General features: G+C 43.7%; 1 protein-coding gene across 9 annotated transcripts in view; it reads right to left on the bottom strand.

The window, feature by feature from the left end:
* The window catches only part of DCUN1D4 (defective in cullin neddylation 1 domain containing 4), a 38755-nt gene extending 14523 nt beyond the window's left edge, over positions 1 to 24232 (bottom strand). Inside the window, exons 1-4 of one of the 9 annotated variants that reach the window (XM_054163481.1) lie at positions 24137 to 24232; positions 12696 to 12766; positions 11593 to 11632; positions 5129 to 5243 (exon numbers count right to left, since the gene is read on the bottom strand). In XM_054163481.1, the coding sequence (XP_054019456.1) occupies positions 5129 to 5243; positions 11593 to 11632; positions 12696 to 12766; positions 24137 to 24161 (251 nt within the window). In that variant the 5' untranslated portion in view covers positions 24162 to 24232. The other 8 variants (XM_054163523.1, XM_054163528.1, XM_054163491.1 and 5 more) reach the window with 8 other exon arrangements.
* Between the last annotated feature and the right edge of the window lie 3613 nt (positions 24233 to 27845).

A 27845-nucleotide genomic window follows, 5' to 3' on the forward strand; every position in this document is an offset into this window, starting at 1 on the left:
CTGGAGCTCTGTGTCCAGTTCTGGAGCCTCTATTACAGGAAGGATCTGGAGGTCCTGGAAGGTGTCCAGAGAAGGGCCATGAGGATGATCAGAGGGCTGGAGCTGCTCTGCTATGAGGACAGATTGAGGGAGTTGGGGCTGTTCAGTCTGGAGAGGACTTCAAGGAGACCGAATTGTGGCCTTCCAGTATCTGAAGGGAGCTCCAAGAAAGCTGGGGAGGGACTTTTGAAGGGTGTCAGGAAGTGATAGGACTAGGGGATCAGAACAAAAAAAGAAATGGGTAGATTCAGCTTGGATGTTAGGAAGTTCTTCCCCATGAGGGTGGTGAGACACTGGCACAGGTTGCCCAGGGAGGTGGTAGAAGCCTCACCCCTGGAGCTTTTTGCAGCCAGGCTGGATGTGGCTGTGAGCAACCTGCTGTAGTGTGAGGTGTCCCTGCCCATAGCAGGGGGCTTGGAACAAGATGATCCTGGCAGTTCCTTCCAACCCTAACAATTCTATGATCCTATATATAACACATTTTGAAAGCTGTACACTATTGATTGAAGATGCCCCCTACGACTTCCATTAGTTCTAATGAATTACTTTCAAATTTTGGCTAAGAATTTTCATCAGTGCAGCACAATGAATCAATTTTTATAAAGCTTTATCTGTTCATTCACAATTATGAATTTAGCACTGCAGTAGAAACAAGTGAAGGGGGAAGAGGGAGATGTTTCACCATTTGCAAGGGGTGACAAACCCCATCTAAAGCAGCCCCCAAGACAAACGGTCTTCATTGGCAAGCTTTATGAATTCATTGCCTTATCTCTCCCTATTTAAAGGCTTACAATCATCTCTAAGCTTCTAATTTAGTGTTTCAAACTTCATCAGGGTTACTTAAGGAGCAGTATGCATGCAGGCTGAGAGTCACAGATCTTGCTTAAGTTTCTTCAGCACTAATAAGTTCACTGAAAAGGTGTAGAAACAGGGGAAAATATACCAGTGTGTACTTGAAAATCTCCCCTTCAAGGTGTAAGGGCTAGACATGGCTTGCAGCTGGTAACACAGGCTGTCTGTATGGGGCAGGACCAAGCCAGCTGGCACAAACAGAACCAAAGAAGTCCTCTCCACACACAAGTTTTGAAAACTTCCAAAGTTAGTACACTCCCATTTTACCTTCTCATGTTAACAACCAGTGTGTTGACTCTGTTTTCAACATGCTATAGAGTATGGAGCTCGTTACTCAAAAAGGAAAATCTGGTGTGCATTTTAATAGGCCCTTACACAGTCCACAAACACATCAAGCACAAATTAGACTCTAGATCCAATTGCTTGAAAACATAACTTTCAGGGAAGCAGACAAATACGCCTAGTTTTCATCCTTCTGAGGTCCAAGGATCCATTACTGCAAGATTTTTGCCCTCAGCATGATTCTGGAATAAGGAGCACAATTATTTTTTTTAAGGAGACTCTCAGAAAGAAGGTATCACATTATACAGCTGATTTTTCCCTCAGGCTAGAGATTGTGTAGCAGATCCACAGCACTAGATAATGACACAATGAGGACTAAATTCTTACCTAACAAGTATCTTGACACAAAACTTGGTTTACCTAAGAGCCTGAACACAGCAATGGAATAGCAAGGTACAGAGCACGTATTTTTAATTCCTGTTTGAGAATCCTCTACACTTGGAGAGCTGTAGGTACAAGCCAAGACTGTGATACTGAGAGGAAAATACAAACTAAGCCTTCACATCATTATGTTCTGGTGAGTGTGTGCTTAACTGTTTATTTCCAACACCTATTCTTTTGAGACTGGGTGAATCTTACAGTGACTCAGAAACAAATACAGAGGGTCCTGCATAAAGAGTTGTTAAACACTGGAAAAGGCTCCCCAGGAAGGTGGGTGAATGCCCATCCCTGGAGGTGTTCAAAGTACACATAGATGCAGTGCTGAGGGACATGGTTTAGTGCCAGACTTGGTAGTTAGATAATGATTGGACTCAAAGATCTAAAAGATCTCCTCCAGCTGAAACAATTCTGATTCTTTTCATTACACATCATTTGGTATAAAGATTCCCTCCCAAGGGAAAAAAAATCTATTCATAGTTCAAAGTGATGTTATGGACATCAATGAAGAGAATTCAAATTCTTACTATATAAGGGTGCAATTCTAAAGAAAGTGTTTGGAATCCTTCTTTCCCATTTTCAGCCTATGCATGAGATCAGCATTTCCAACTAAGAACTAGATTTGTTCCTACAAGTTTTCCAGTGTCATTATTTCACTAATCCTTCCAAGATGAGGCTGTATTCCTAACAGCCTGGAACTGAAGGTGAAGGCTATTACAAGCTCCCCAATATCAGATGTGCTTGAGTTTAAGAGCCTTTAGAAACCATCGTCTCTTTCAGCACAGAGCCCTACTGAAATGAACATTCTAGTAACCATATATATAAAAAATATTACCACCATAGTTGAAGAGGTGACAGGAATACACCACAATGTCAAGGCAAGTATCTCCCAAAGCTATCCATGGAAGGATTAAAACAAACAAAAAATCCTTGACTTTTTCCTTAAAAAAACCAAGGAGGAATCATCAGCATTTGGCCTCAGCTGTGCCAACACCCTTGATGATGACAGTCCTTTGACAATCTTCAGACTACTATGTTTTTGCACTGAAGGCAAGCAAGAGACTCACATTTCCTAGATCTCTTTGTGATATTCCTCTAAGTGTGCCACTGTAACTGAGAAACACACAAAACCTGCATCACTCCATAAGCATTTGAAGCTACAAATCACCTCGGTTAGGCAACAGCCTCTTCTGGAGAACACACATTGTATTTTTGCCATGAAAGCAGACATTAAAGAAGAGACACTATCTACTTCTTTTGCTTAATGCAAGGTCCACACAAGCTCATGTCCCCTGAAGGCTTGTCCTGTGTTACCAGTACACAGCTTCTACGAAGTTTACTTCTACAGCAGAAGCAATGGTAAACAAGCAGGCCTAGAAGCCCCTGATTCCATAAAGTGGTTTTATTGTATGCAGCATTCCCTGGGTACAACATAGGAGGAAATGGCTTTGCAAATAATTCGCTCTGCTACAGCACGCTGCCGTGGAGGTTCCCAATTTCAGAATGATTTCTGCTTGACAACAGTGAGATGTCTGACCTCCAAAGAACAAACATGACAAGCACCAGCTCCACCTGAAGAATAAGTATGGGGGGAGGAGGAGAGAGTTTGCTCTTTGTTCACAGAAGGCTACAGGGGTGTTTTTGCCATTTGACACTGCAGCCAAATTGGAAGAAACTTTTCCTTGACAGAAAACAGAGCTCCAAGACTGGGATCAACTTTCAGCAAATAATTTCACATTGCCCAGCGTGCTGAAATTGAAAAAAAATGAAAATAATCTTTTCTTGAAGACCAAACCCAAAAGAGGCTTACACACTGGGAAGCAGAGAAAGCCTCAAAACCTTTAGAAGAGGACAGATAAAAATCCAAACCACAACACAATCTCCTGTGGCCCATAACTGGCAGACTGGGTTTAACCTCCTGTTCCAAAAGCAGGCTGAGGTTTTTCATTTAATATAGCCTTACACAGGGATAGAATGAGGGCTAGATCCATCAGTTATAAACTGAGAGGCAGAAAGCTCTTAATTATTATTATACCTAAATTACTGAATAAGAAATCAGGCTCTCAATTTTCTGATCTGAATTACACCAATCAATCTCTCTCACAACCAATCTTACTTTCCAGGGGGTTTTACCATCAGGGTCTTGGCAAAGGGAGAGCTAAATTTCATGAAGCTCTCCACTTAAGATTCTAGAAACATTCTGTCCTTGTTTCACCTCCATACTGTGTGCAGGTCTTTGGCTAAGGTGTAAAGCCTTCTATCAACTGTTTACCTTTTGTATTTTCCTATTTCTGAACAGCAATAAATAAAGTTGAGAACACACACTGCTTTTTTGTTCTCATAAGTGTTAGGTATGCAAAGCAACAAAAGGGAGAGTTGAATCTTCCCTCTTCTGCATCAACAGATCATTTAATAAATTGCAGTGTAGCTACAGTTGTGCAACCCTATTAAACACAATGGAGCTACAGAGGCATGACCAGAGGCTTAATTTGGCTACCAGCATTTTTCTTACTCATGCCAGATAATGAAAAGGAAAAGCTCCCTGCCCCATTTGAGGCTGACAGAAGAAATATATCTTTTACATTTCTCTTCTGCTTGCAAATATATCTTCCTGAAGATACTTGGTATGGAAACATGGGTTTGAGTCACTGGTGAAACATCAGCATAAGCAGAGCTCAAATTCTACTGACTGGCACAATGGCAACCAAACTTTCTGGCTGCATGAATCACTTTCCAGCATCAGGACAGCCCTGCACCTATGGTGCAAGTGTGTACAGTCCTGTACTCCCACAGGCTCTGAATTTAGGGTACATAAATACTGAGTGTCTTGTACACAGAGGAGCATATTCAGTGGTTTCTGAGTGACTGAGGCAGACTGAACATACACACACTGAAAATCCAACACTCAGCACTAGTTTCAGTTAGGCTACACCTATTCCAAAAGTATATACTGCTGGTGCACATGGTTGCAACCCATTTGCACACCTGTTGCCCAGAGGGAAGTGGAGCAGCACCACCTTCATTATCACTTGACTGCTGGCTATCACCTTGCCGGGGCAATCTTCACCTCTCCCTTCCCTGATCAGCATCAAAGCACAATATGACAGGCAGAGACTAGCTGGACTTCATGTAAGAAGCGAGTGGGCTCCAACTACCTTCGCTTTTCCCACAGGGTGTAGATTGAGAACGCCCAATCCAGACCTTGTGCATGTATACAGGAAGACATTCTTCTACCTCTTAGAAGTTGTTTTTTGAACAAGTAAGTTTGTCTATTTTGACAGCTATGTCTATTTCAGAACAAGGAGGAGTTCCTTACAAGCCTCCTGTATGACCAGGAAAAGGTGAGCTGTAAACTCAGTCTAGATGTGCTTAACAATATCCCCCAGATTAATCACAGGCTATGGTTCCACGTTGAGAAACCAAGCAGATTCAAATACCGTTTCCATTAGTATTTAAAAACACAAATCATATCAGCTATTCAACTTTAGATATTCCAGCTCATGGTAAGATGACATACCCATCATGTCTACTTTTCTTAGCAGATAAATCATCTCCTGCTGCAGGTCTCCTCTTTTTCCTTGGAGGCATCACTTTACTAAAGCAGTCTGAGGAACTGCAAGACCGGAGACTTCCTACAGAGGGAATTAAAAACACCAGTACAAGAAATGAAACTGTTGCAGACCAGTTAAACTGTGTCCACTAATAGGCATATTACAAAGGGAAGGCAGTAAATTACTGGATTTAAAAGTTACCCCCCCAAAAAATGGTCTCCTTTAAACAGCAAAAGCCATCTCACTTTTATGTGGTGTTCTACGGTCAGCTTTCTGTTAAGGCCAAAAGTACTACACCAAAACATACAGCAGTGCTGCTTCAGTCTAACAAAGGCTGAGACTATCCTGAACAAATCCTCAAACAGGCATTGCTTTCAGTCAGTTATTCAAATCAGAACTTCTGAGAGTTATTCTTTTTTAAATACAAAAGTGACTCAAAAACTAGAGCACCTACCTCTAGAAAACAGAACCTTTCTAGTTTTAAGCCCCAAGTTTCTTGTGATACAGAGAGCAGGAAAGGTTTTGGTTGGTTGTTTTTTTTGTCTTTGGGAGAAGAGTGGGGGAGAACATTCAGCAAGCACTAGGGAAACAAAACAAGTGGCTGGCTCTGTCATACTGGATAAATCTCAAAGCATGAAGGTCCCCAAGTAGGAAATGGCCAAGACAAGACACTGATGCATACTCCTATGGTTCTGGCAGCCTTTCCCCCCACTCTTCTACCAGCTGGATACTCCTATGGCTCTGGAAATTCTTCATTGTGCCAATCCAGCTCACCAAACCTGTAGATTAATTAACCCAAGCAAAACAGAGTAACAACTTTCTACATATTAGCACAAGAAAGAGCACAGGACCAGCCCTTCTGACCACAGCAGGTCATTAAATTGCCTTTTCTGTTTCATGAGAACAGTAGGCTAACACTCCAGGCAAAATTTTGTCCTACTTTCATACATTGAAGACCACAAGGACACCTGAGAAAGATGCAAGAGCAGCCCCAAGAGCTCTCAATGCTCTAAGTGTCACACAAAGAATTGTAAAAGGAAAGGAAGAGAGAGGTGAGGTATAAAAATCCAGACACAAAGCAATGCCAAAGACACTTGCAAGAAAATGTGAAGAACTCTAGCACACCTAAGCTACTTTCCCTCAGCTTCAACAGCATCCAAGTGTAGCTATGCTTTATTACAAAATAAAGATGCCCACAAAATCTTTTTTTTAAATCACAGCACAGAAGCAAGCAATAAAACTGACTGCTTTTTGAGACCAAGGGGAGCAGACTGAAATCAGAGGCTCAACTCCCAACTACTACCTGCAATCTTTTGCTTACCTATTCTTGATACCTTTGAAAGTCTCTCTCCTGTTGTAGGAGAAACCTTACAGCCTCACAGGCTTTGCTAGTGGTGTTTTAATTCCAACATGCACTGAATCTATTTATGATAGCCACAGGCACTGGATGCTGGTGAGATGTAGGAAAAAAGAAATCACACACACAAACCCCTTGTCCTGGGTTTGGGCAGCTGATGGTTATTTGATTGGGAAAAGAAATATGCAAGGCCTCTGTGTAGAGAGAAGCACAGCAAAAGATCTAAATAAAAATAAAAAACAAAACAGCTACAGAATCACAAAAATCATTTTGACAGATCTGCAACCCCATATGAACCAGAGAGTTTAACCCAAAAATTCCTGCTCAAAGTCCTTTCCTCATTAAATGACAGGACACTTTTAGGAAGATCACCAACTTTGCTTAAAGGCTTCAACTGATAACCAGAATCTACCAAAACCCAATTTCTCCAATGACTCACATGAAAAAACTTCTACCTTCTCTTGGTATGGCTGTAGCTAGTTGTAGCTCTCAAGCTAACAGAAAAGGGAATCACAGAATGAACAAGAAAAGAGATAGCTCAGAAATCAGCAAGTGGCTGTAAAATGCACATGGACATTCCTCTCACACATACAGACACTGGGTGGACAAACACTGCACATGCTTTCAGAGAGCTAACATCCTAAAAGGTAGCAAAGACTTGGTCCAAACTTCACCGAACTGTTGCATGATCTCTAAGCTACTAAAATACAGGGCACAAGAACACTATTTCCTTTTGCTACTGGAACCAGTACACTGGATTTGAAGGGCAGTTATAATTCCTCTGTAACAAACTCAAAATTAAACCAGCAGCCTATTTCTAGTTTTTATTTCCTGCTAAAGCTAAAAAATATCAGAGTTGGGGGGTTTTGTTTAAACTCTTGCAACCTCTTATTTTACTCTATAGCTCACTAAACATCAGTATTAACTTTCCTTACACAAAGCTTTCCAATTCTAAATGCAGTTTCTAAGTTTAGCCTTTCACAACTCATTCCACTTCTGAATCTTCATTTCTGCTCATCTGCAAACAAACATGCAGTGCCCTCTGACTCCATGCAAAGTTTGACAGGAACTTTACTTACCGTGAGCAGCTTCTCTGATGTGATTATCTTCAAAGTTTCTTAGTCCTGGGTCTCAACTCAAGATTGGCAGAACCATCCTAGTTCTCACTGTTTTTTTGACACTTGAAGCTAGCATTTGCAAGATAGAGCCTCCAAATGGCTGCTGAATAGGCCACCATCAGCGAAAAGCCTGCCGAGTATAAATGTTGTTTGCCAAATGTTCTATTCAGTGCTTCCAGATTTGCAGGAGACAAAGCTACCAAAGGGGAATAGCAACTAGAGAGCTAAAGTTTACCCTAAGAAATTTAAAACAGTATGCAAGATAATCACCACGAGAGGGACACTCCTAAAATAGCAACAAAACCAGAACAGAAAGAAAAAAAACAGAGGTCAATAAGCAAGAATTCTACCAGCTGTGCCCCTACAGACACAATTTTTACAAACATGAAGTCTTCACCTTCTCTCTCAATGATGCCTGCGAATAATCCTGCTCTTCTGATGCTTAAGAGGGATGTTTCAAAGGCAAAATAATTCGAAGCCACAAATGCCGAAGCCATTGGAAAGATAGAGCTGCCCACTTAATGAGCCAGCGAGATCGCTACGAGCGCGCTTAACCATCACCAATTTTCAGATACAAGATGAGAACACTAAATCCTCATCAAAACATCAAACAGCTTCTAATTTGCTGTAAAAGGGGAAAAAAAAAATCACCTCCTCTGTCTTGAATTCCACACTACAGAACTGCTTTGGACTCGAGGGGGGTGTTCCCCCCCCTCTAAAACAAGAAGAAAAAGAGCAGAAACCAAAGTGATTTTTCTTCTACCCCTACAAGGCTGAAGAACTGGAGTCTTGTTTTCATTGAAGACATGACCTCATTCTTTTCAACAAGCCAGGTGACAACAGAAAGTGCACTTTCAAAGACATTTTAGTCTGGGTAGATAAGTAAAGACAGAATTTAATAACCAAATCATGACTTGAAGCTATTAACACATTGATAGATTTGTAGTCATGATATAATACACACACACCTCCTCTTATTTCAAACTTGAGAAGGAGAGATTTCCAAGCTCATCCATGTTAGAAGAAACTTTAACAGAATCTGAATGCCTGCTTTTCTCACCCCTACAAACATCTGTAAAGGCTGCCCAGGACATTTACAGCCTACCTTATTTTTCAGGCATATATGCACACTGAAATCTGTCATCAGGTGAGTGGAATTTTGAAACAAGCTCCAGCTTGGCTCCCAAATCACTGAAGGGATTTTCAAACTACCACCCTCTAAGCTCTTAGACATTTCAGATCATAGATATTTAAGCTCTTAGATATATAAGACTAAGCCAGACAAGGAATCTGGCTCATAGTTAGAAAAGATATGATTTGCTTAATGTAATTTACATGTCCAGTACATTTATTGTTAGGTCAGAAACAATTCCTTCAAAGTGCAATAGTGCTCATTAGAAATACTAACCTAAATTTGAAATACTCATTTTTTTAAAATACCTTTTAGAAATTTCAACCAAATTTAGATATAAGTTTGTATCAAATCATACTAAAAGCAGGGCCCACAATGTAATAATATTAAGCAGAATAGTTATGTCAGAAATCAAATACTAGTCTTTAAAGTTAAGTCTTGCTCCAGGAGATTCAGAGTGAAAAGCAAAACAAAACCAAACCCAAAACTACAAAACCTCAAAACTGAAAAAAATTATCTTGAGGTTGCTCTGGAAACACTGAAAAGACTCTTTTGCAACAGTCATTAACATGACTTTGACATGAGTTCTGGACACAGAATCCCTAATTCACTGCGTGTATGCAGTTCTAGAAATTGCATAACAAAAATAGCAACAACAGTAGGCCTTGACACTTCTCACTCTGCAGTCAGGAACACTGGTAAATAACACTTCCACAAAACCTAGGGACCTTGAAACCAATTTGCAAAGGTAAACCTTTTACATTTACACAAAGCTCTTCCAGAATTGTCAAGTCCCACAACAAATGGGCCCAGGGAACTGCACTATACAATGGCCAAAACAGCTCCTTGCATCCACGTTTGGCCTTCTATGAGGGAAGCCAAGCACACGTTCAGACTGAATTCTCCTGCAAGTTATGCAAACACTGCAGCTTCCTCTTCTTCTACAAGGAGATATAAGACAGTATAGAAGCATAAGAAATGCTAGAATGAAATCTCAAGATGAGGAGCCTGCCAGCATCCACCTCAACTTTCATTTTCCATTTCATACTTCTGCTTTGAAAGGGTTTTTTTAAATTATTGGGAGGGAAAGAAAAAAAAAAAAAAGTAAAAACCTGTAAAACAAAACCCACCAAAATAAACAATCCCAAACCATGCAAACAAACCCCAAATCAACACCACCACAAAAAAAAACCCACAAAAATCACACACTTCACTGAGATTTTGTGTCCAAAGCTTTCAAAACAGCTTAATTCAAACAGCACATTGCAGGCAATAGGGTAACCATGAGTACCAGTCTAAAGTGGTTCATCAAACTCATTAACACACTCAAGACACCTTCCAACAGACATGAGAAGAGCTCTGAGGCTAATTTCTGACACTGATCTTTATGACAGATGTGCTAGGCAAGAGACAAGACAAATTCCAAATACTTACTGTGATACTGTAAGCACACCTACTCTTACTGATTGATTAGTAACAGAAAGCCACTACCTCAATACTTCACAACAGCTTTTTGTGATCAAAAGTAGACAAAGATTATGCAATATATTTTCATACATGAAATCAGTGGATCACAAAGGAGAAAATTCCAAGTTTCCATCAGGAGATGGGAGAAGGCATCAGCTCTAGCATATGGACAACAAACCCCTCTCACTGTCTTGAACTACTGGCACTGACCTCTTTGGCAGAGGCTTTTCATTTACATGCTCAGCTAATTGCAAGTATCCAACAGCTAGCCACACTGAAGAAAAATATTTGATAGAAGCCCTCTGTGGCTAGAGTAAGATGAAACGAAGTCACCTGTCACAGTATGGAGGAAGGTACATAAGCCCTCAGCAAGCTCTGAAACAATGCAGCCCTGCGCATCTCTTCTCATTGCTCTATGCTAAGAGTGCTAGATTTTCATGTCCCAGAAGTGTCCAGGAGGAGCTGACAGCTCTCCCCACTTTCCCAAGAGCTCAAGGTAACATCAGCAAACACAGCCAGCACCTCAGGATAGAGAAAAACTTTGAGACAGATGGTAGGACAGATATGGTCAGTTTTAAAGAAGAATTGTGCTGAGTGATCAGGGCCTGAAGTCAGTTATTTTCCTTCCTCCTTGTGTATCATGCCTGAAACACAGAAAGGAAGGAAGAGAAACAAATCAAAGATGCCAGCTGGTAAGTAACAAGCATGAAAGGAGGTAACAAAAGCTGAAAGATACCAAGTCACAAAGCACAAATGCTGATCGACCAAGAATGGCAGCAAGCTAGTACCAGGCAGCCGAGAGGAAGGCCTCTAAAAACGACATTTTAGTGAACAGAAAACAAATTTGGTCTAAGAAACAGCCCTCAGACACTGACCAAAAATCTGCATGAGACACAGAACAATCTGCATCAAAAACTCCCTAAGACAGAAAAGCTGGGGTGTTTGGAGCACAGCATTTAAACTCGGTCACAGGCATCACAATATCCACAAATGGTCTCTTGCTTCTGCTCTGCTCTCACCAATGCTCTTTCAAGAGTCAAAACACTGCAAGAATGTGGATATTCTGCTAGTCTAACAGGTTGAGTCCAAGGAGTGAGGCAATTTTTTCATGAAGTCTTCTAAAGTACTTACACTAAGAAGCAGTAAAATGACAGATACTGCTGAAACCTGTGCAAGTCCTTCTTAACTGGGGAAACTGAAAGCAAAAACTTATTTTGAAGAAAGCTTTGGGGGCAAAGAGAAGAATTGTTCTCTAAAACTCCTCTAGGCTTCTGAAATATGATTTTTGATGATGTTAGAGAGACTTTCCTGATGAAGTTTGTTTCAATCTACTTCTACCACATCCTTATTAAATACCTGTCTGGTGATCGTCTTGACCAACGTCCTCTGTCAGATTCTGCAAGAGAGTAGGAAGGATACAGTTAAACAAGACAGCAACCTTCAGCATTCACTAAACATTTAACATTAATTGCTTCAGGAGCATCTAGCCAAGACTGCAGAGCCTCTGTGCTTTCAGTTCCTATTTATCTAGAATGCTACCCTTGCAAATTTAGCTTAGAAGTTCAAGGACAATCTTTAAATTCAACTGGAAAGATGTTTTTGATAGCTCTGGTTTTTAAAAGTCTTGTTTCAAGAGCTAAAGTAACTACCCATTGGATGGGAGAACCTCCACTGTTGCCCTGAACAATTCTATTGACAAATGTAGCATTAGAAAAACTGAATTTGCTATCTGCTGCAGAAAGGGCTTTGCTTAAGGATAAACACGCAGATGTGTTCTAAAGAAAACTGATACAAAGCCAGCTGAAATCTTGGAAATTAGTTACCCCTTTTGTAGTCAGTGCCTTCTCCACTGCACTTGCAGTGCATACACAGAAGCCATACTGGCATTTCCAGCTATGGCTGCACTACAGCAAATCTAAATGCACAGCAAATACGCAAGGACAGTCTTCACTCTTTGCATGGTTGTAAGATGGCTTGCTCATTCGAGAGCTGTAAGGAACTGGATAACAATTATGATTACCACTATTTGATCTAACTAGGAAAGCTGCTTCTGTGGAGACACCATCTAAATCCAATGCTGCAGTGCACAGTGCTCAAACTCCACTGACTCCTTAAGTATAAACTTTCAGCTTTTACTAATACTGCTTATCACTTAAGGGACTCAAACCCGGCAGCCTCTCATATGAAAAAAAGGAAGCCGTGGTCTTTGGGTTGCCCAGGGAGGTGGTGGAGTCACCATTCCTGAAAGTGTTTAAGACACTGGATGGGGTACTTAGTGCTATGGTTTAGTTGATTAGATAGTGTTGGGTGATAGGTTGGACTCTAGTAATCTCAAAGGTCCTTTGCAACCTGGTTAATTCTATTCTATCCCTTGAAAGTGTAATCACTTAATGGTTTCAATTACAACATTCAACTGAAAGCCCAAGCTACTCTGCTGAGAGAAAATGGCAAGTCATTACCAGCCTATTGAGGGTGTGGTAAATCTTGTGAATATTTGCCAGCGTTGATAGGTGAGAATTCAGTTGAAAATCTAGAGGGGGAAAAAAAAAAAAAGAAGAAGAGAAAGTTTTATATTTTCTGGCTTCCAGCTGCAGCAAGAGATGTTGTGGTTGTGTTTTTAAAAAGCAATCCCACAGCTGTAAGGCAAAAGCCAGAATCTCTGTTTCTCAGCATCAACATTTGCAATATTGAGTGACATGTGCAGAAGATATCCTACATCATGCATGCTTCTCAAGGCATGGATGACCCTCAGCAAAACAGAATGACCACTACATGCAAAATTGTATTTAAAACAAACAAACAAAATTACCTGTTTTTCCCTTTAGCATGGAAATTATGCTTCCCGGGTTACCCAGTCCTTTTGTCTGATCTAATCCAAAACTTAAGCACCATGGAACACCCTAAAATCATTACTAAAAATACTAGGTTTTTTGGAGAATTTTATTAGCACACATGTCCTTGTCTTTAGGCCAATCTCCTTGCAAGATTAAGTGACTGCTCTATACAAATCTCATGCTCCAGCTGTATAAAGGTAATGATACGAGGAGAGGCTGAGGGAGCTGGGATTGTTTAGCCTGGAGAAGAGGAGGCTCAGGGGAGACCTCATTGCTGTCTACAACTACCTGAAGGGTGGTTGTAGCCAGGAGGGAGTTGGTCTCATCTCCCAGGCAACCAGCACCAGAACAAGAGGACACAGTCTCAAGCTGCACCAGGGGAAGTTTAGGTTCAAGGCGAGGAGAAAGTTCTTCACTGAGTCATTCGTCATTGGAATGTGCTGCCCAGGGAGGTGGTGGAGTCACCATCCCCGGAGGTGTTCAAGAGGGGATTGGATGTGGCACTTGGTGCCATGGTCTAGTCATGAGGTTTGTGGTGACAGGTTGGACTTGATGATCTTTGAGGTCTCTTCCAACCTTGGTGATACTGTGAACCAAAGCTCACAATACAGCAGCTAAGACCAGAGCAAATAAAACCAAGAATAAAATATCCTGACACTTCATGAAACAAGACATAGCATAGATGTTAACTTTGCTGCCTTGCTCCACAAATAAAACACTTGAGCTTGCTTCAGTTGCAAAAAAAAAAAATTTAAAAAGTTACAAACTGATTTATTTTTCCCTATTCTTTTAAATTCCCTATTTTTGCTAGAAATACATCAAGGACAAAACTGGAAAATAAGTAACTTACAGAACAAGATCAACTGAGATCCATCCAGAGAGCATGCAAACCAACAAGAATCTCAGAAGCTGGCAAAGGCCAGCTGACAGGGGTCAAAATAAGCCAACTCCTGTGCAGCACTTCCATTGCACTGAAGCAGCTTATCCCACCAGAACCCCCGTGCAAAGGCACTCTGGTTGACCAAAGACAGGTGCTGTATGACAGGCAAAGTATTTCCAGCTAAATTCTTGCCTATGTGAAAAGCTGTTATGTGCCTAGTGTCACCTAGTTAACACATTAAAGCATTTCTACTATGAGACATTTAATTTGGCTCTGCCTAGTAGCTGATGCAAGGCACAAGGTCAAAAACATCATTCCCACGTTTCCAATCCTAGCACTTCAAATGAGTGTTTTCAACAGACACTTAAGATGAGCCAGAATCCAAGGACAAAGAGAAGTCATCATTAAATATCAGATCCTCAAGTCAGTGAACCACACTGCTTTGAAGGTAAGAAGTGGATCTGAAGCAATCGCCTGCTGTAAGCATACTTGCTGCACATACTGCTATGGAATTCTCTTGTCATGGTGAATAATAAACTCAGAAGATACCTTTAGGAAACATACATTTCATTAATTATGTTAGCCAGAGAGTATAATTGCACCAATTGCTACCCATCTTTTAATGGGCCGTCCCAAATCCACCACCACAGGAATTTCTCTAACCCTAAAGTGCTGAAGGTGAAGCGTCCAATGTGAGATACACTTATCTCTATAAGCCAAAGACAGCTCTCAGATCTTCTTACCAAGACCTTGAACAAGGTGCTACATTTTTTCCTGCAGTAAGTGCTCAATAAAGTTCCATTTTTACTAGTCAATACTAAGCAAAACCATTCTGCAATCAAAAAAAACCAAACCCAAATCAACCCCAAGTTTCTTAGCCAACCTTCAATGTGACATAAAGGAATTGAAGAAAAAAAAGTGGGGGGGGGGAGGGGGGAGAAGGAACATAAAAGCCGTTCTGAGGAAGGGCCAGATTAAAGCTAAGTTTTAGAATAGAATAGACCAGACCAGGTCGGAAGAGACCTTCAAGATCATCGCATCCAACCTATCAACCAATCCAACACCACCCAAACAACTAACCCATGGCACCAAGCACCCCATCAAGTCTCCTCCTGAACACCTCCAATGATGGTGACTCCACCACCTCCCCGGGCAGCCCATTCCAATGGGCAATTACTCTCTCTGTATAGAACTTCTAACATCCAGCCTAACCCCTCCCCTGGCACAGCCTGAGTCTGTGTCCTCTTGTTCTGGTGCTGGCTGCCTGGGAGAAGAGACCAACATCCGCCTCTCTACAACCTCCCTTCAGGTAGTTGTAGAAAGCAATAAGGTCACCCCTGAGTCTCCTCTTCTCCAGGCTAAGCAACCCCAGCTCCCTCAGCCTCTCCTCATAGGGCTGTGTTCCAAACCCCTCACCAACTTTGTTGCCCTTTTCTGGACACCTTCCAGCAAGTCAACCTCCTTCCTAAACTGAGAGGCCCAGAACTGGACACAGGACTACAGATGTGGCCTAACCAGCGCAGTGTACAAGGGGAGAATGACCTCCCTGCTCCTGCTGGCCACATTAACTGCCAGACCACAGTAAGCTTTCTGGAGTATTAATTTTTAAATTTCTCCCTTATCACTCAGCCTAAAATCTACAAAGGACAGGAGTCTTTAGAGAAGCTACTTATACCTGGAGGTAACAAGCTGAGACCACTGGGCAGGTAATAGAATCATAGAATTGTTAGGGTTGGAAGGGACCTCAATGATCAGCCAGTTCCAACCCCCCTGCCATGGGCAGGGACACCTCACACTACAGCAGGTTGCTCACAGCCACATCCAGCCTGGCCTTCAAAACCTCCAGGGATGAGGCTGCCACCACCTTCCTGGGCAACCTGCACCAGTGTGTCACCACCCTCATGGGGAAGAACTTCTTCCTAATATCCAACCTGAATCTACCCATGTCTTTTGTTTGTTTTTTTCCATTCCCCCCAGTCCTATCACTCCCTAACACCCTCAAAAGTCCCTCCCCAGCTTTCTTGTAGCCCCCTTAAGACACTGGAAGGCCACAATTAGTTCTCCTCCAGATATTTTATTCTTTTTATTCTAAGCTAATATTAAACAATAATTTCAGATAATACTCTTAAAAGCATCAGGAAAAAAATCAATTAGGATTATATATATATTAGGTATCATCTTTGAAATAAAATATTCCTAGGCACTTCAAAACACCCAATTCATACCAGTATGTTTCACATATCCACTGGAAATAGCCTCATCATTTTAAGTTGCCAAGTCAAAAATAAGTTACATAATTATGATGGACTCAAGAGAGGTTACACAAATAGGATTTATACAACAAGTGTCACACCTTAGCTCCACACTAACTGGTTTATCCTTAGGAATACAGAGGACCAGAGCCCAAAGCTTTCTCTCCTCTATAGGGAAAGCTCACAAAGTAAGGATATTACCCAAAACCAAACCAGGTTTCTTTTACAGTAGCTGTTAAAATAAAAAAAGGAAATGCTAGCAGCAGCAAATGAACTAAGGAAGTTACACTCATAGCTAAGGCTACCTTCTGAACTGGTCAGTGTTTGTCATACCTATATTGCAAGAAAGATAGACTAAATATCCAATGCCATTCAAATGGCATATGTGGGGGGGGAAGCGGTTTTGAAGAAAAAGAATAGTTAAAAAAATAAACAAACTCCTGTGCTTAAATAACCATCTTGAAAAAATAGCTAAGGGGCAGTAGCATAGTCAGTATAACAAGCAAATGATTTAACAGCTGCCTGCAATGATATCCTGCAGGAACACCTTAGGTTCTCTTCCCTCCACCTCCCAAATTCCCACAATAAGGCAGCCTCCGAACTGTGCCTGCCTGACCTTGGTCAGCCTGTTACCCCAGGAATCTTACCCACAAAAAACTATCAACAAACAAACCCTGCCAGCTCAGTGGTCTGAAGCAGCTCACCAAGGAGCTCACCAGATAAGCAGATTTAAATCCAGAAGCAGGAAAGGTCCTCCCAAGTGGGAGCAACACCATGGGCTTGTGGCGGCAGCAGCAGTGTTCTCCCAAGCCCCACCATGAGAGATACATCACATGAAGGGGACACACACCATGGCTGAACATAATCATAGAACTGTTAGGGCTGGAAGGGACCTCAAGGATCATCCAGGTCCAACCCCCCTGCCATGGGCAGAGACCCCTCACACTAGATCAGGTTGCTCAGAGCCACAATAATAATAATGAAGAAATCCATTGTGTGTGAAGCTATTTTTCACTGAATACAAGCCTCAAAATACATTAACTGGTCTGAAAACATTTTGGTTTGTCTTTCCTGCAGAAAAAAATATTATAATGAAGTGCCACACAGTTTATAGATCTGGGATCAGAAGGAAATCTGCTTGCTTTGTGGATGCAGCTGGAATGCTTGCCAAGCCTTTAAGAGGGGGATGTGTCAAAGAGGAACGTGTATTTTGTTGATTATTTTCCATGCAGACATTAGTTTATCTTTTAGCAACGACTGAAGCAATGGAAATTCCAAATGGGATTAAATACTCTGCAATAATTCAGAAAGTAATGGGTAGAGAAAAATATATCTGAGTAAAACAATTGCAAATCCAGACAGGAAAGAAATGCCAGAGCCAACCTAGTAACCATGGAATTCACATCTTGTCTGCAGTTTATCATTGAAGTCTGGGTTAGTGAATTAGGATCATATGCAATTTAACAAACAAAAAGCTGTTTTTAAACTGTGTGTAAGTATTAAATATTAAAGTTTACACTACGGACCTGACAGTTACAGAGGGGTAAAAGAGACAGCAGCTAGGTGCGCTTGCTTCCATAACAAACTAGACAAAAACATTCTACACCATCATGAAATACAGTGAACAAAACCCTCAATATATCTTAAATATAAATATAGATCTATACACACACAGGTGAATTGACCTTAAATACTCAACTTTCTTATCTAAAATGAAAAAACTCCAAAGGTCAAGCCCAATTTTTTGCTGCAGGGAATGATGTGCTGCCAAACTATTCACACAAAACCACAAATATCTAAAAAAAAGGGTTAAAAGAAAAAAGGTGTTTCTGCCTATGTGCTTACTCATAGAGTCACATAACCTGCCTGAAAAAAACACTTAGATCCTGCTGTCAAAATTATCACTTGAAATCTTGGATGAAAAGACAGATACATGGATCACTACAATTACTACAAAATTGGTAAAACAGCAGCCCCGGGGCTGAAGCCCAAGCAGCCCCGGGGCTGAAGCCCAAGCAGCCCCGGGGCTGAAGCCCAAGCAGCCCCGGGGCTGAAGCCCAAGCAGCCCCGGGGCTGAAGCCCAAGCAGCCCCGGGGCTGAAGCCCAAGCAGCCCCGGGGCTGAAGCCCAAGCAGCCCCGGGGCTGAAGCCCAAGCAGCCCCGGGGCTGAAGCCCAAGCAGCCCCGGGGCTGAAGCCCAAGCAGCCCCGGGGCTGAAGCCCAAGCAGCCCCGGGGCTGAAGCCCAAGCAGCCCCTGACTCCAAGCTTCCCTTAAAAGCTTCCACATTGTTTTACTGAGTGAATAATCTATACAAAAATCACACAGTAAGCCTAAATGTATTTATCCTACACACACAAGTCATATAAGCTCTGCATTAAAAATTAAGTATGGAATTAGTCGCAGTAATATTACTTTCTTACACTTAGGATATATTTGACTCAGTAGAAATATTGTGAGGAATTTTCTGTAATGTTCTGTGAGAAAAAAAAAAAAGGGAAAATAAATACACAGCAGGCAGATTCAGGCCTGAAAAATTAAAAATGGAATGTTTATGCTTTTATTTAACTAGTCTCAAATAATGCTACTGGAGAAATTGGAATAGTACTGGAAATAAAAGTCAAAGCGCTGTCAGCTTATAAAAAAAAACAAACCCAAACCAAATTTAATCTTCTGTGAACTACACCTTTTCATGCTCTGCTGTCTCCTTCCAGAATTACCCTAACAGCAAGACAATTTATACTGATGAATCAACTTAAAAGTTCAAACCTTTGGTGAAAGCCTTCAATACTCACTGTCAGAACATCTACATTCATGACTAAATGCAGAAAACAAAATCAAACCTTGGCTCAGGTTTAATTTCATTTATACAGAAGCACCATAACACACCTCAAAACTGAGATTCCCAAACTGCAGTAGAGAGCAGCTAGGAGCTGACTCGGCATTCTTGTGAAAGACAGGATTAAGAATTCATTTCCAGTGTGTCTGTAGCTGAATCTGCACAGGCAGTGACACCTTTTAGCAGGGGCAGCTTGCAGGACAGACCTCCTTCTTGGTTCATGAGCCAAGAGGAAGCATGCAGGAAAGGGAAGACAGAGAAGAACAGGCTCAAAAAGATGTGTCCTCCCTGAATTTGGTGGGCTTGAGCATAAGGCATTATTCAGAAAGCAAGCAAAACACAACTGAATTCCAGCCTGGACAGAAAAGGACACAGTTGACTGGAAAGAGTGGTGGTATGCCCCATCCTAGCATGAGAAGCAACCAGACATAGCCATTAGGTCCTGCAGCACCAGGTAGCTTTGTCCCACATGCGTGCATAGAGCTGCCCCAAGCTCAGATCCACTGCTGACAGCAGTGGTAGCCAAGCCTACAGCTGCAAATTGGTGTACATTTTCTAAATAGAAAAGCCCAAGAGTTCTGAAGCAGAACAGTGATTTAAGCTACTAAACATCACCAAAAAAACCCCAACTACAAAAGGTGGCTGAGATGACAACATACCAAAAACCACTTCTTGTTGCAAGGCAAACAGGCCCACTCAACTCTTACCAGTTGGTACAATCCCATGTAATCAGCCTCTCACTTTATCTACAGTAAAGTATTTTAAAATGACTAAATGCTACACAGAGAGGGAAAAGCATTCATCTTTCTTTCCCTCCCACCCCCCAGGAACAAATCCCTTATTCTACCTGGGCATTTAAAAAGCACTCTGCTCCCAAGGCTTGTTTACAAAACCAGCTACTGAGGGCTAAAGTTCACAGAGAATTTTAGAGCAATTTGAGTAGTGCAAGAGTTGTGTAACTGTTGTTTTAGTCTGAATGCATTTCCATTTACCTTAAATTGACTGAACACCTAAGAGCTATGCTACAGTAGTAACATACACGATGAAAAGAAAAGAACACCCAGCATGCTGGCTAATAGGGGGTTTAGGGTTTGTTTTGTTTGGGGGGAGTAGAGTGAAGAGGGGTGGTTTTGGTTGGGTATTTTCGTTTGTTTGAGGTTTGGGGTTCTTTTGCTTACTACAGACAAGACCTCACACTAAGTTTATTTCTGGTGCAAAATACATGATTTTGTCGCTCCAAATACAACCTGTGTACCTACTGAATTTATTTGATAAGCATTCCTAATGGAGATTCTTGCCAGAATACACAACTGGAGTGACCAGGCACAGCTGGAAAAGAATGAGTAGAAGCAGTGGATAATTAGAGCCAATTTAAATCTATTTCTAAAGCACATATTACCAAATCAAACAACATTGCAGTGATTCCATCTTCCTTGGACTGTGAACAGACATTCTTTCAGTCTGCAATTCAAGAACATAGGAAACTGAACGACAAAGTATTCAATACAGAACCTATCTTACACCCATTTGATGCAAAAATTTCAGCCAGTCTAACTCTACCAGCAAATTAAGCATCAGTGAGGTAGTTCTGTGTCATCATCTGCTATGGCCTAAGAGACGTTTGCCAGCACTACTCAACTTCATGCCAGAGCAGGTGTCATCTGTCATCCTACAAAGGGCACAAAGCTAATAAAAACTTTGTATCTGGTGCTCTAGCTAGATCAGCAGAAATGCAACCCTGTCGAGTACACTGAGTATCCAGCACCATGCAGGTCCAGCACGGATCTACAGGCTAGGAACAGCTATACTGCCCCAGCCTCTCGGTCCTTCCTCTCTGCCCAAAGTTACAGACCCCCCAGCTCTGCCAGCAGCACAGGTCATGGGCACACTCCCTAACACACTTTGGGAGGGGGAAACAAACAAAAAATCAAACCAACCAAATGAAAAAAAAAAATCAACCCTGTCAGTTTAGACAGTAAATGGCAAGAGCTAACCCAGACGTGTATGACTGAGTGGATTAAAGAGTGCTCCTACCAACCATTTCACTCGCCAATAGAGCAAGGGAAGCAGTAATCCACAGCTAATGGGCTGTAATGAGCAGCGGCACTAAAGGCAGTCCCACAGTCTGTGCAGTCGCCACATCTGCATCAAGTGCTACAGAGACCTCGTGTCACACCAGCTGGTTACCTAAAGCCTTGTAGATCTACCAACAATATACACACAGATGTGTGTAGACACAACTAGCAGATATATAAGCCACTGAACAAAACAGTAGTTGCTTCTATCTCTTTACAACCCAAAAGACTTAAAATTTTTAAATGAAAGCAACTTAATTGGACAGTACAAGGAAAATGCTTGGCACACTTCAACGGGGGGCTCTGCTTGAAGCCCTTGTTAGCAGCCTGACTTATGTAGAAGAAGGAACCAGGCCATTAAACACTTCAATATTTAAATTGGATGAGACGTGCACATTTTCATGGGATGTACTGTACTTCCTACTGCAATGCTTTTTGGCAAGCACAGGACAAAAATTAGGCAAGTTTTCCTCTTCTGCTTGAGGAACACAAACAAAGCAAGGGAACAATGTTTTGAAATAGCCCAAAGTCTTTGTTTTCAATATCTCTAAAGTAAGTAGGGGGGGTGGGGGGGAATGTAAAGAAAATACAAGATTAACGATTCACTTAAAGTTAGCACAAAATAAACTTTGCAGACAACAAAAAAATGAAAGTGCTGATATTGCACAAATCGAATCTCATCCTGATACAAAACAATGAAGGGAAGCAGTGAGAGGAAGACTCTTTACCTGCCTAACTCAACTTACTGTGTGGCCTTCCACAGAGAAGATATTTCCAATTACAGTTATTTGAGTTGCAAGAAACTTTTAAGCAAACATCTGTAATGGAAAAAAGGAAAGTCAATGTTCCTCTTAGAATGTGAAAGGTGCCTAGTCTCAGAAAGTAAAGCAGACTGAGCAACAACTATTAATGCAGCTTGTATTGCAAGAACAGATGTGACTAAGAAGGATCAAAAAGGCAGCTCAAAAGAAATGTTCAGTCACAAAACAATCGTAAGGCAACTTCTCAATGGTGTCCAGAGGTCTTTTCCAATCCCTTTCATTCTTTGATTCTCTATGTGTACAGATATGCTATGAACACTTCTGCTTTCAAGCATTTAAATCAATGAGGGGGGGATAGAAAAGAAAAAAAACCCACACAACTACTGTGAAGCTACAGTTAATGAGGTTAGTTAATTTAGGAAAACATTCCTGTTTGAAACACACATTCAAGGCCATGAACTGCCAAAAAAAAGAAGTACTGAGGTGGAAGATTCAATCATTCCAAGGGATATTTTTAAAGAGAAGCCAGTAACAGCTGAAGGCTGGGAACAGTGCTCTTCCTGTCTTCTGCAGAGAAATTAAAAATAAAACAATGAAAACAACCCCCAAAGCAGAGCACAGGCTCGAATTCCTCCCTACAGGAGGGAGCACTGCAATGTTTGCACCTGTAGCTTCTGTGTGTAGGATGAAGACCTGCATCTTCTTTAGGACAGGGCACACAACAAAGGCACTGAACAGAGAACATTTTCCAGAATAATTATCCTTCTATTTCCAACACCAGGCAGTGATTTTTCTTTAATGACAAACCTTAGCCACCAACATATGATGATCCCTGAATATAAAGGTTAAATAAACCAGAACCACTACAGAAATTATACCATCTTATGAGTTAGAGCCTTGAACAGGTTGCCCCTGTCCAATATCTCTCATTTGGAGACACACAGAGGATTCGAGAAAAACAAGGCCTTACGCAGCATTTCTTTCCATAATTGCTTTCAGGACGATGTCCAAAACTCAAGACCATCGTTCATTAACGTATGATCAAAGCTTCAGTTTTCATTATCTTCCCCACGAGCAAGTCCTGCAGTAATAAAGTGTCTCAGAGCTGCAACTCCTTGCAGAGTGAGAACACGTTACTGGGAGATTCCACGGGAACTGTGGAAACACCGTTCTGCTGAGACAGCTTGGTGCCCAGGATGCCTGCCTCCTCTTCCCACCGGACTGGGATGGAGCCTGTTCCTGAACCCCACAGTTACCACAGAGCCACACAGGCGTGTAACCCCACCCACGCCAGGTAACCTCTCTAAAGCATACGGTCCCGCCTGCTCTGAAAGCGGAGCCAGAAACTATACGGCAGAGACAAAGCCATCCCTGCGCAACCCCGAAACAGGCGGCGTGATCACCTCTTCTCCCTGCCCCGAGGCCAAATGGCCCTGCCCCAGGCCGCGTCCTAGCCCTACGAGAGGAGCAGAGCGCAGCGACTCCCGGCCCTCCCGGTGGCTCGATGCCGGCCGCAGGGTACCGGGCTGCAACTCGCACCTCAGCGCGGGGGCGGGCAACGTGCCGCGGAGCCTGCCGGGAGTTGTAGTCCTCCGCCCTCCTACCGAGAGCCCTATCGCGCCGGGCAGCCGCAGCGAAGACTCCACCTCCCACAATGCGCCGCGAACCCCATTCCCCTTCATAGCCCATTTCTCCAGCACCGGCCCGGTGGAATCCGCTAAATTACTGCCCTCCCCCGCTTGTCCCCACACAGACCCACCGCTCCCACATAGCGAGGCCGCCGGGCAGCTCGACAGTCCGCGCCTGCCCTCTTCTTGGCAGCCCCGGCTCTCCGCGCAGCCAACCACGAGGGCCGGCCGCGGCCTCACCCGCTCGCTAGCCGGGTCGGGGAAACTGCGTCACACCTTCCGAGCGCCCCCAGCCCCCTCCAGTACTGCTCCCCTCATCCGCCCCCGCCCGAGCCGCCCGCGCTCAACTGCGGCCCCTCCCGCCCCCACGAAGGAGCCCGCCAAAGGCCCCCGGGGCCCCTATCCGCAGATACACACACCGCCTCCCTGACCGCCGGTTCCGCACCCGCAGGCCTGATGCCCTCCCCAGTCACCGGGAGCCCCGGCGACACGTTCGGCCAAGACTCATCGGTGAGGGAACAGGAGAAATCGCCTCCGCCCGGGCGGCAGCGCCCGCCAGCGGAAAGACCAGGCTGGTGGTGCCGGCGGTGGGTGGGCGGGAGCGCGCAGCCCGGCCCGGCCCCGCCGCTACTCACTGACAGCGGCGGCATCCGAGTGCATTTTCGTGCAGCGCACACACTGCCCTGCCCGGCCCGGCTCCCTCTACCCCTCTCCCAATCACAGAGCCCAAGCATAGGGATCTCCCGCCCCGCCCACCGGCGGCACCTATTGGCTCGGCATGTCCTGAGAGGCCGCACGTTCTGCTCTTCTACTGCATGAGGCTGCTGCCATTCTCCCTCTGCCTGCCCCGCACAGCCTTCCCTGCCTGCTCCTGACCTCCTATTGGGCTGGAAGCTGAGCCGGCCCCGCTCCCCCTCACTGTGACTGGGCTGTGACGGTGCCAATTGTTCCCGACGCTGAAAGCGCGTGCAAAGAACACCACTTTGTGTCAGCCGTAGCTCCGATTGGCTACGGAGGCCAGAGGCCGCGCCTACGCCCTGCTACGATTGGGTAAGCAGGGCAGAGGGCGGAGCAGCCTCGGCCCCGCCCCGGCCCCGCCCCGCCGGGAGCAGGCGTCGGACTGAGCTGGAGTGCGGTGCTGCTGCTGCCCCGGGGCGAGAGGTGGCCGCCGCCCTGGTTCCCCGCCTCTCCCTCCCGTAACCTGCTTTCCGTTACACGGTAAAGACACCGGTAGTAGTGTGCTCTCCGTATCCCATTCCCGAGCGCCTGCGGGGATGTTAGGCAGCTTCCGGCCGCAGCGCCTCAAGGCCGCCTCCGTGGTCCCCCACCATCGGGGGGGCCAAGGCCAATGCCAAGGCCCTGTATGCTGAAAGGCTTGCAAACCTTGTACCTGCCCTACTCAGATGTATGTTACTGCCTGCCCCGGGGCAGGTGGAGCAGCTTGCTGATGTTTGGGAAGGAAAACATCCTCCTTTCCCTGTGAACCTGACTTGAGTGCAGCCAAATCACCAACTAGCTTACAGATGTGTGTTTTTTTGTCACCCTCCTCCTAGGGAGAAAATGGCAGCCTGTTACCACTAGCTCAACACACTGAGGTGTCAGGTCAACGTTAAAGCAGCAGCAGTAGGGTAGTATAGCGACGTGGGGGCCAACAGCTGCTCCTTGAAGGTAGATGAGACAGCTCACTTGCCCTACTTACTGATTCTGCTCCTAGAAATGTGGCACATAGACCCACCCTCCTTTCCTTCTCTCGTACAGAGGCAAAGAGCTCCCCGCTCCTGAGCTGGAGTAGGCTTTGCAGGTTTTTGCTGCTTAGCATGTGAGCTCTTCATCTTGTGTCCTTTCAGGCAGAACAGCCTTCCCTTGCCCAACTCAGGGCTGGAACACAGATAAGAAGGGACTGCTACAGCACTGCTTGTGCTCAGTGGAGGATTAGTGAAACAGAAATTACTCTTAAAAAACCTTCCTCTAAGAGGTTAAGATAAAGAGAAGTCAAGGACTCAGAACTGAGTAAGTGCTGGATTTAAGTTAATTGTCCCTTTGGAACAATGCATTAGCATATGGTCCTGAATTAACTGATCACACATCTGGGCTGGGGCTTTTTATGACCTTTCCCTTATTCAGTGAACCAGTGAGAATGTGCAAGTGCAGATGATTTATTTTAAAGAGCAAAAGCTTGTATTTTTAACTGCCTGCTTTGCAGAGAAGACGAGAGAGTCCATAAGAAAATGAATTCTCCCTTAAAAAGTCATGTACCACAAACCATGTCAGAGCAATAAAACACCCCTTTAATTGAAATTTGCACTTAGTAACTCCTTGAAATTATTTCTGAAGAACTTTCTCTGTCTCTGATATTTTCCTGCTTGCACCATCCTTTCTTTACCTTAGCAACTGTGTATTTTACTCTACTACCTTAAAAAAAACCCAACAAAAACTAATTATTATATGGAGTAAAGCAGTACAGGCCAGCCTTCACTCCTTGGGTAGCTCTCCAGTCCCACATGCCAGACATTCACATCTGTGCATGTCATCCCAAGCTCTCATACTCAAAAGGGGCACCACTGAGTTGCAATTCATCTGATATATTCTAATTCATCAGACAAGGAGAAGGCTGAGGTACTCAGTACATTTTTTGCCTCAGTCTTCACTGGCAGTCTTGCTCCATCCCCTTCCTGAATCAATGGACCAGCAGGGTAAAGTACCTCCTACCATAAGGAGGCACTCATGAGGTTCAATAAGGCGAAGTGTAAGGTCCTGCACCTACGATGGGGCAACACTCCGTATCAGTACCGCTTGGGGGATGATGAAATTGAGAGCAGACCTGCAGAAAAGAACTTCAGGGTGCTGGTGGATGAGAAGCTGGACAGGATACAGCAATGAGCACCTGCAGTCCAGAAGGCCAAAGGCATCCTGGACTGCATCAAAAGAAGCATGGCCAGGAGATGGAGAGAAATGATTCAGCCCCTCTGGTGAGACCTGCCTGAAGTACTGTGTTCAGCTCTGGGGCCCCCAACACAATAGAGACATGGACCTGCTGGAGTGAGTCCAGAGGAGGCCACCAAGATGATCAGAGAGCTGAAGCACCTCTCCTAGGGGGACAGGCAGAAAGAATTGGAGCTGTTCAGCCTGGAGAAGAGAAGGCTCCGGAGAGACCTTATAGCTACATTTCAGTATCGGAAGGGAAGCTACAGGAAGGCTGTTCAGAAGGGCTTGTAGTGATAGGACAAGGGTCAATGGTTTGAAACTGGAGCAAGGTAGAGCTAGGTTGGACATGAGGAGGAAGTTCTGCACAGTAAGATCAAATACTGTAACAGGCTGCCCAGTTGATGCCCTGTCCCTGGAGACATTCAAGATCAGATTTGATGTGGTCCTGAGCAGTCTGATCTAGTCAGAGGTGTCCCTGCTGACTGCAAGAGAGGTTGGACAAGATGTCCTTTCCAACCCAATGCAATCTGTGAATTCTGGAGTGAGAGGAACAGTTCCTTTAGCTGAGCATGTTTCTTTGTTCACATTGGCCCTGAGAAGCACGTAGACCACAAGCTCAGAAGAACAAGGTACTCGGAAATCTTCTATGCTTTATTTAGCTGTAAGCTGATACAGAGCTGAAGAAAGCACAGGAAAATCCTGCCTGATTGTGTCTGACGTCAGAAGGGTTTGTACTTTTCCCCCCTCATTTATGTTAGTCTAAAATGAAAGCTACCTCTTGGCTGTACAAACTTCTCCTTAGGCTACAGCTTCCATAACTCCTGCTGTCCATAAGGCACACAATGGTCTAGCTTTGACAAACAGAAGTTCAAAGTATTCTGATGAGCTGAATGCACAAGTATAATCCCTGACCCATAGAAACCAAATCTGCACAGAAATCCATAGGGAAACACAAAAGAGACTTTGTTTCCTGCTTCTGCCTGCTCAAGGAGGGAATGTCTGCCTCAGCCAGAAAAGGCCTGCCCCATGAGAACAAGGCCAATTCCAACATGCACCTCTGTTCCAACCTCAGGAAGGTTTTCTTACCACTAGTTGTAAAGGACTACGCAAGTCTCCAGGCTGGCAGATGTTGTGAAATCACACCTATATTTTCTTTCTGAGGCCTGAGTTAACAAACCATTGCAATACTTCATTGTACATAGAGCAGATGAATCAGATCATGGCTGATCAAGCATTGTCTCAAGGATAGAAACTCTTTAAACAGTTTCAGCATTAGCCTCTTAATCCCATCCCTCCCTGAATCCTTTCTTTTGTGGCAGTGCAAGCATTTGGACAGTTAGCAAAGTAGATCAAAGAGCAAGACTGCCCCAAACACCCCCAAAAAGCAAAAAAAGCCCAAAATGAGCAAACAAAAAAGCA

The sequence above is a fragment of the Dryobates pubescens genome, chromosome 1, assembly GCF_014839835.1.
Source record: "Dryobates pubescens isolate bDryPub1 chromosome 1, bDryPub1.pri, whole genome shotgun sequence".
In the NCBI taxonomy this organism is placed as follows: domain Eukaryota; kingdom Metazoa; phylum Chordata; class Aves; order Piciformes; family Picidae; genus Dryobates; species Dryobates pubescens.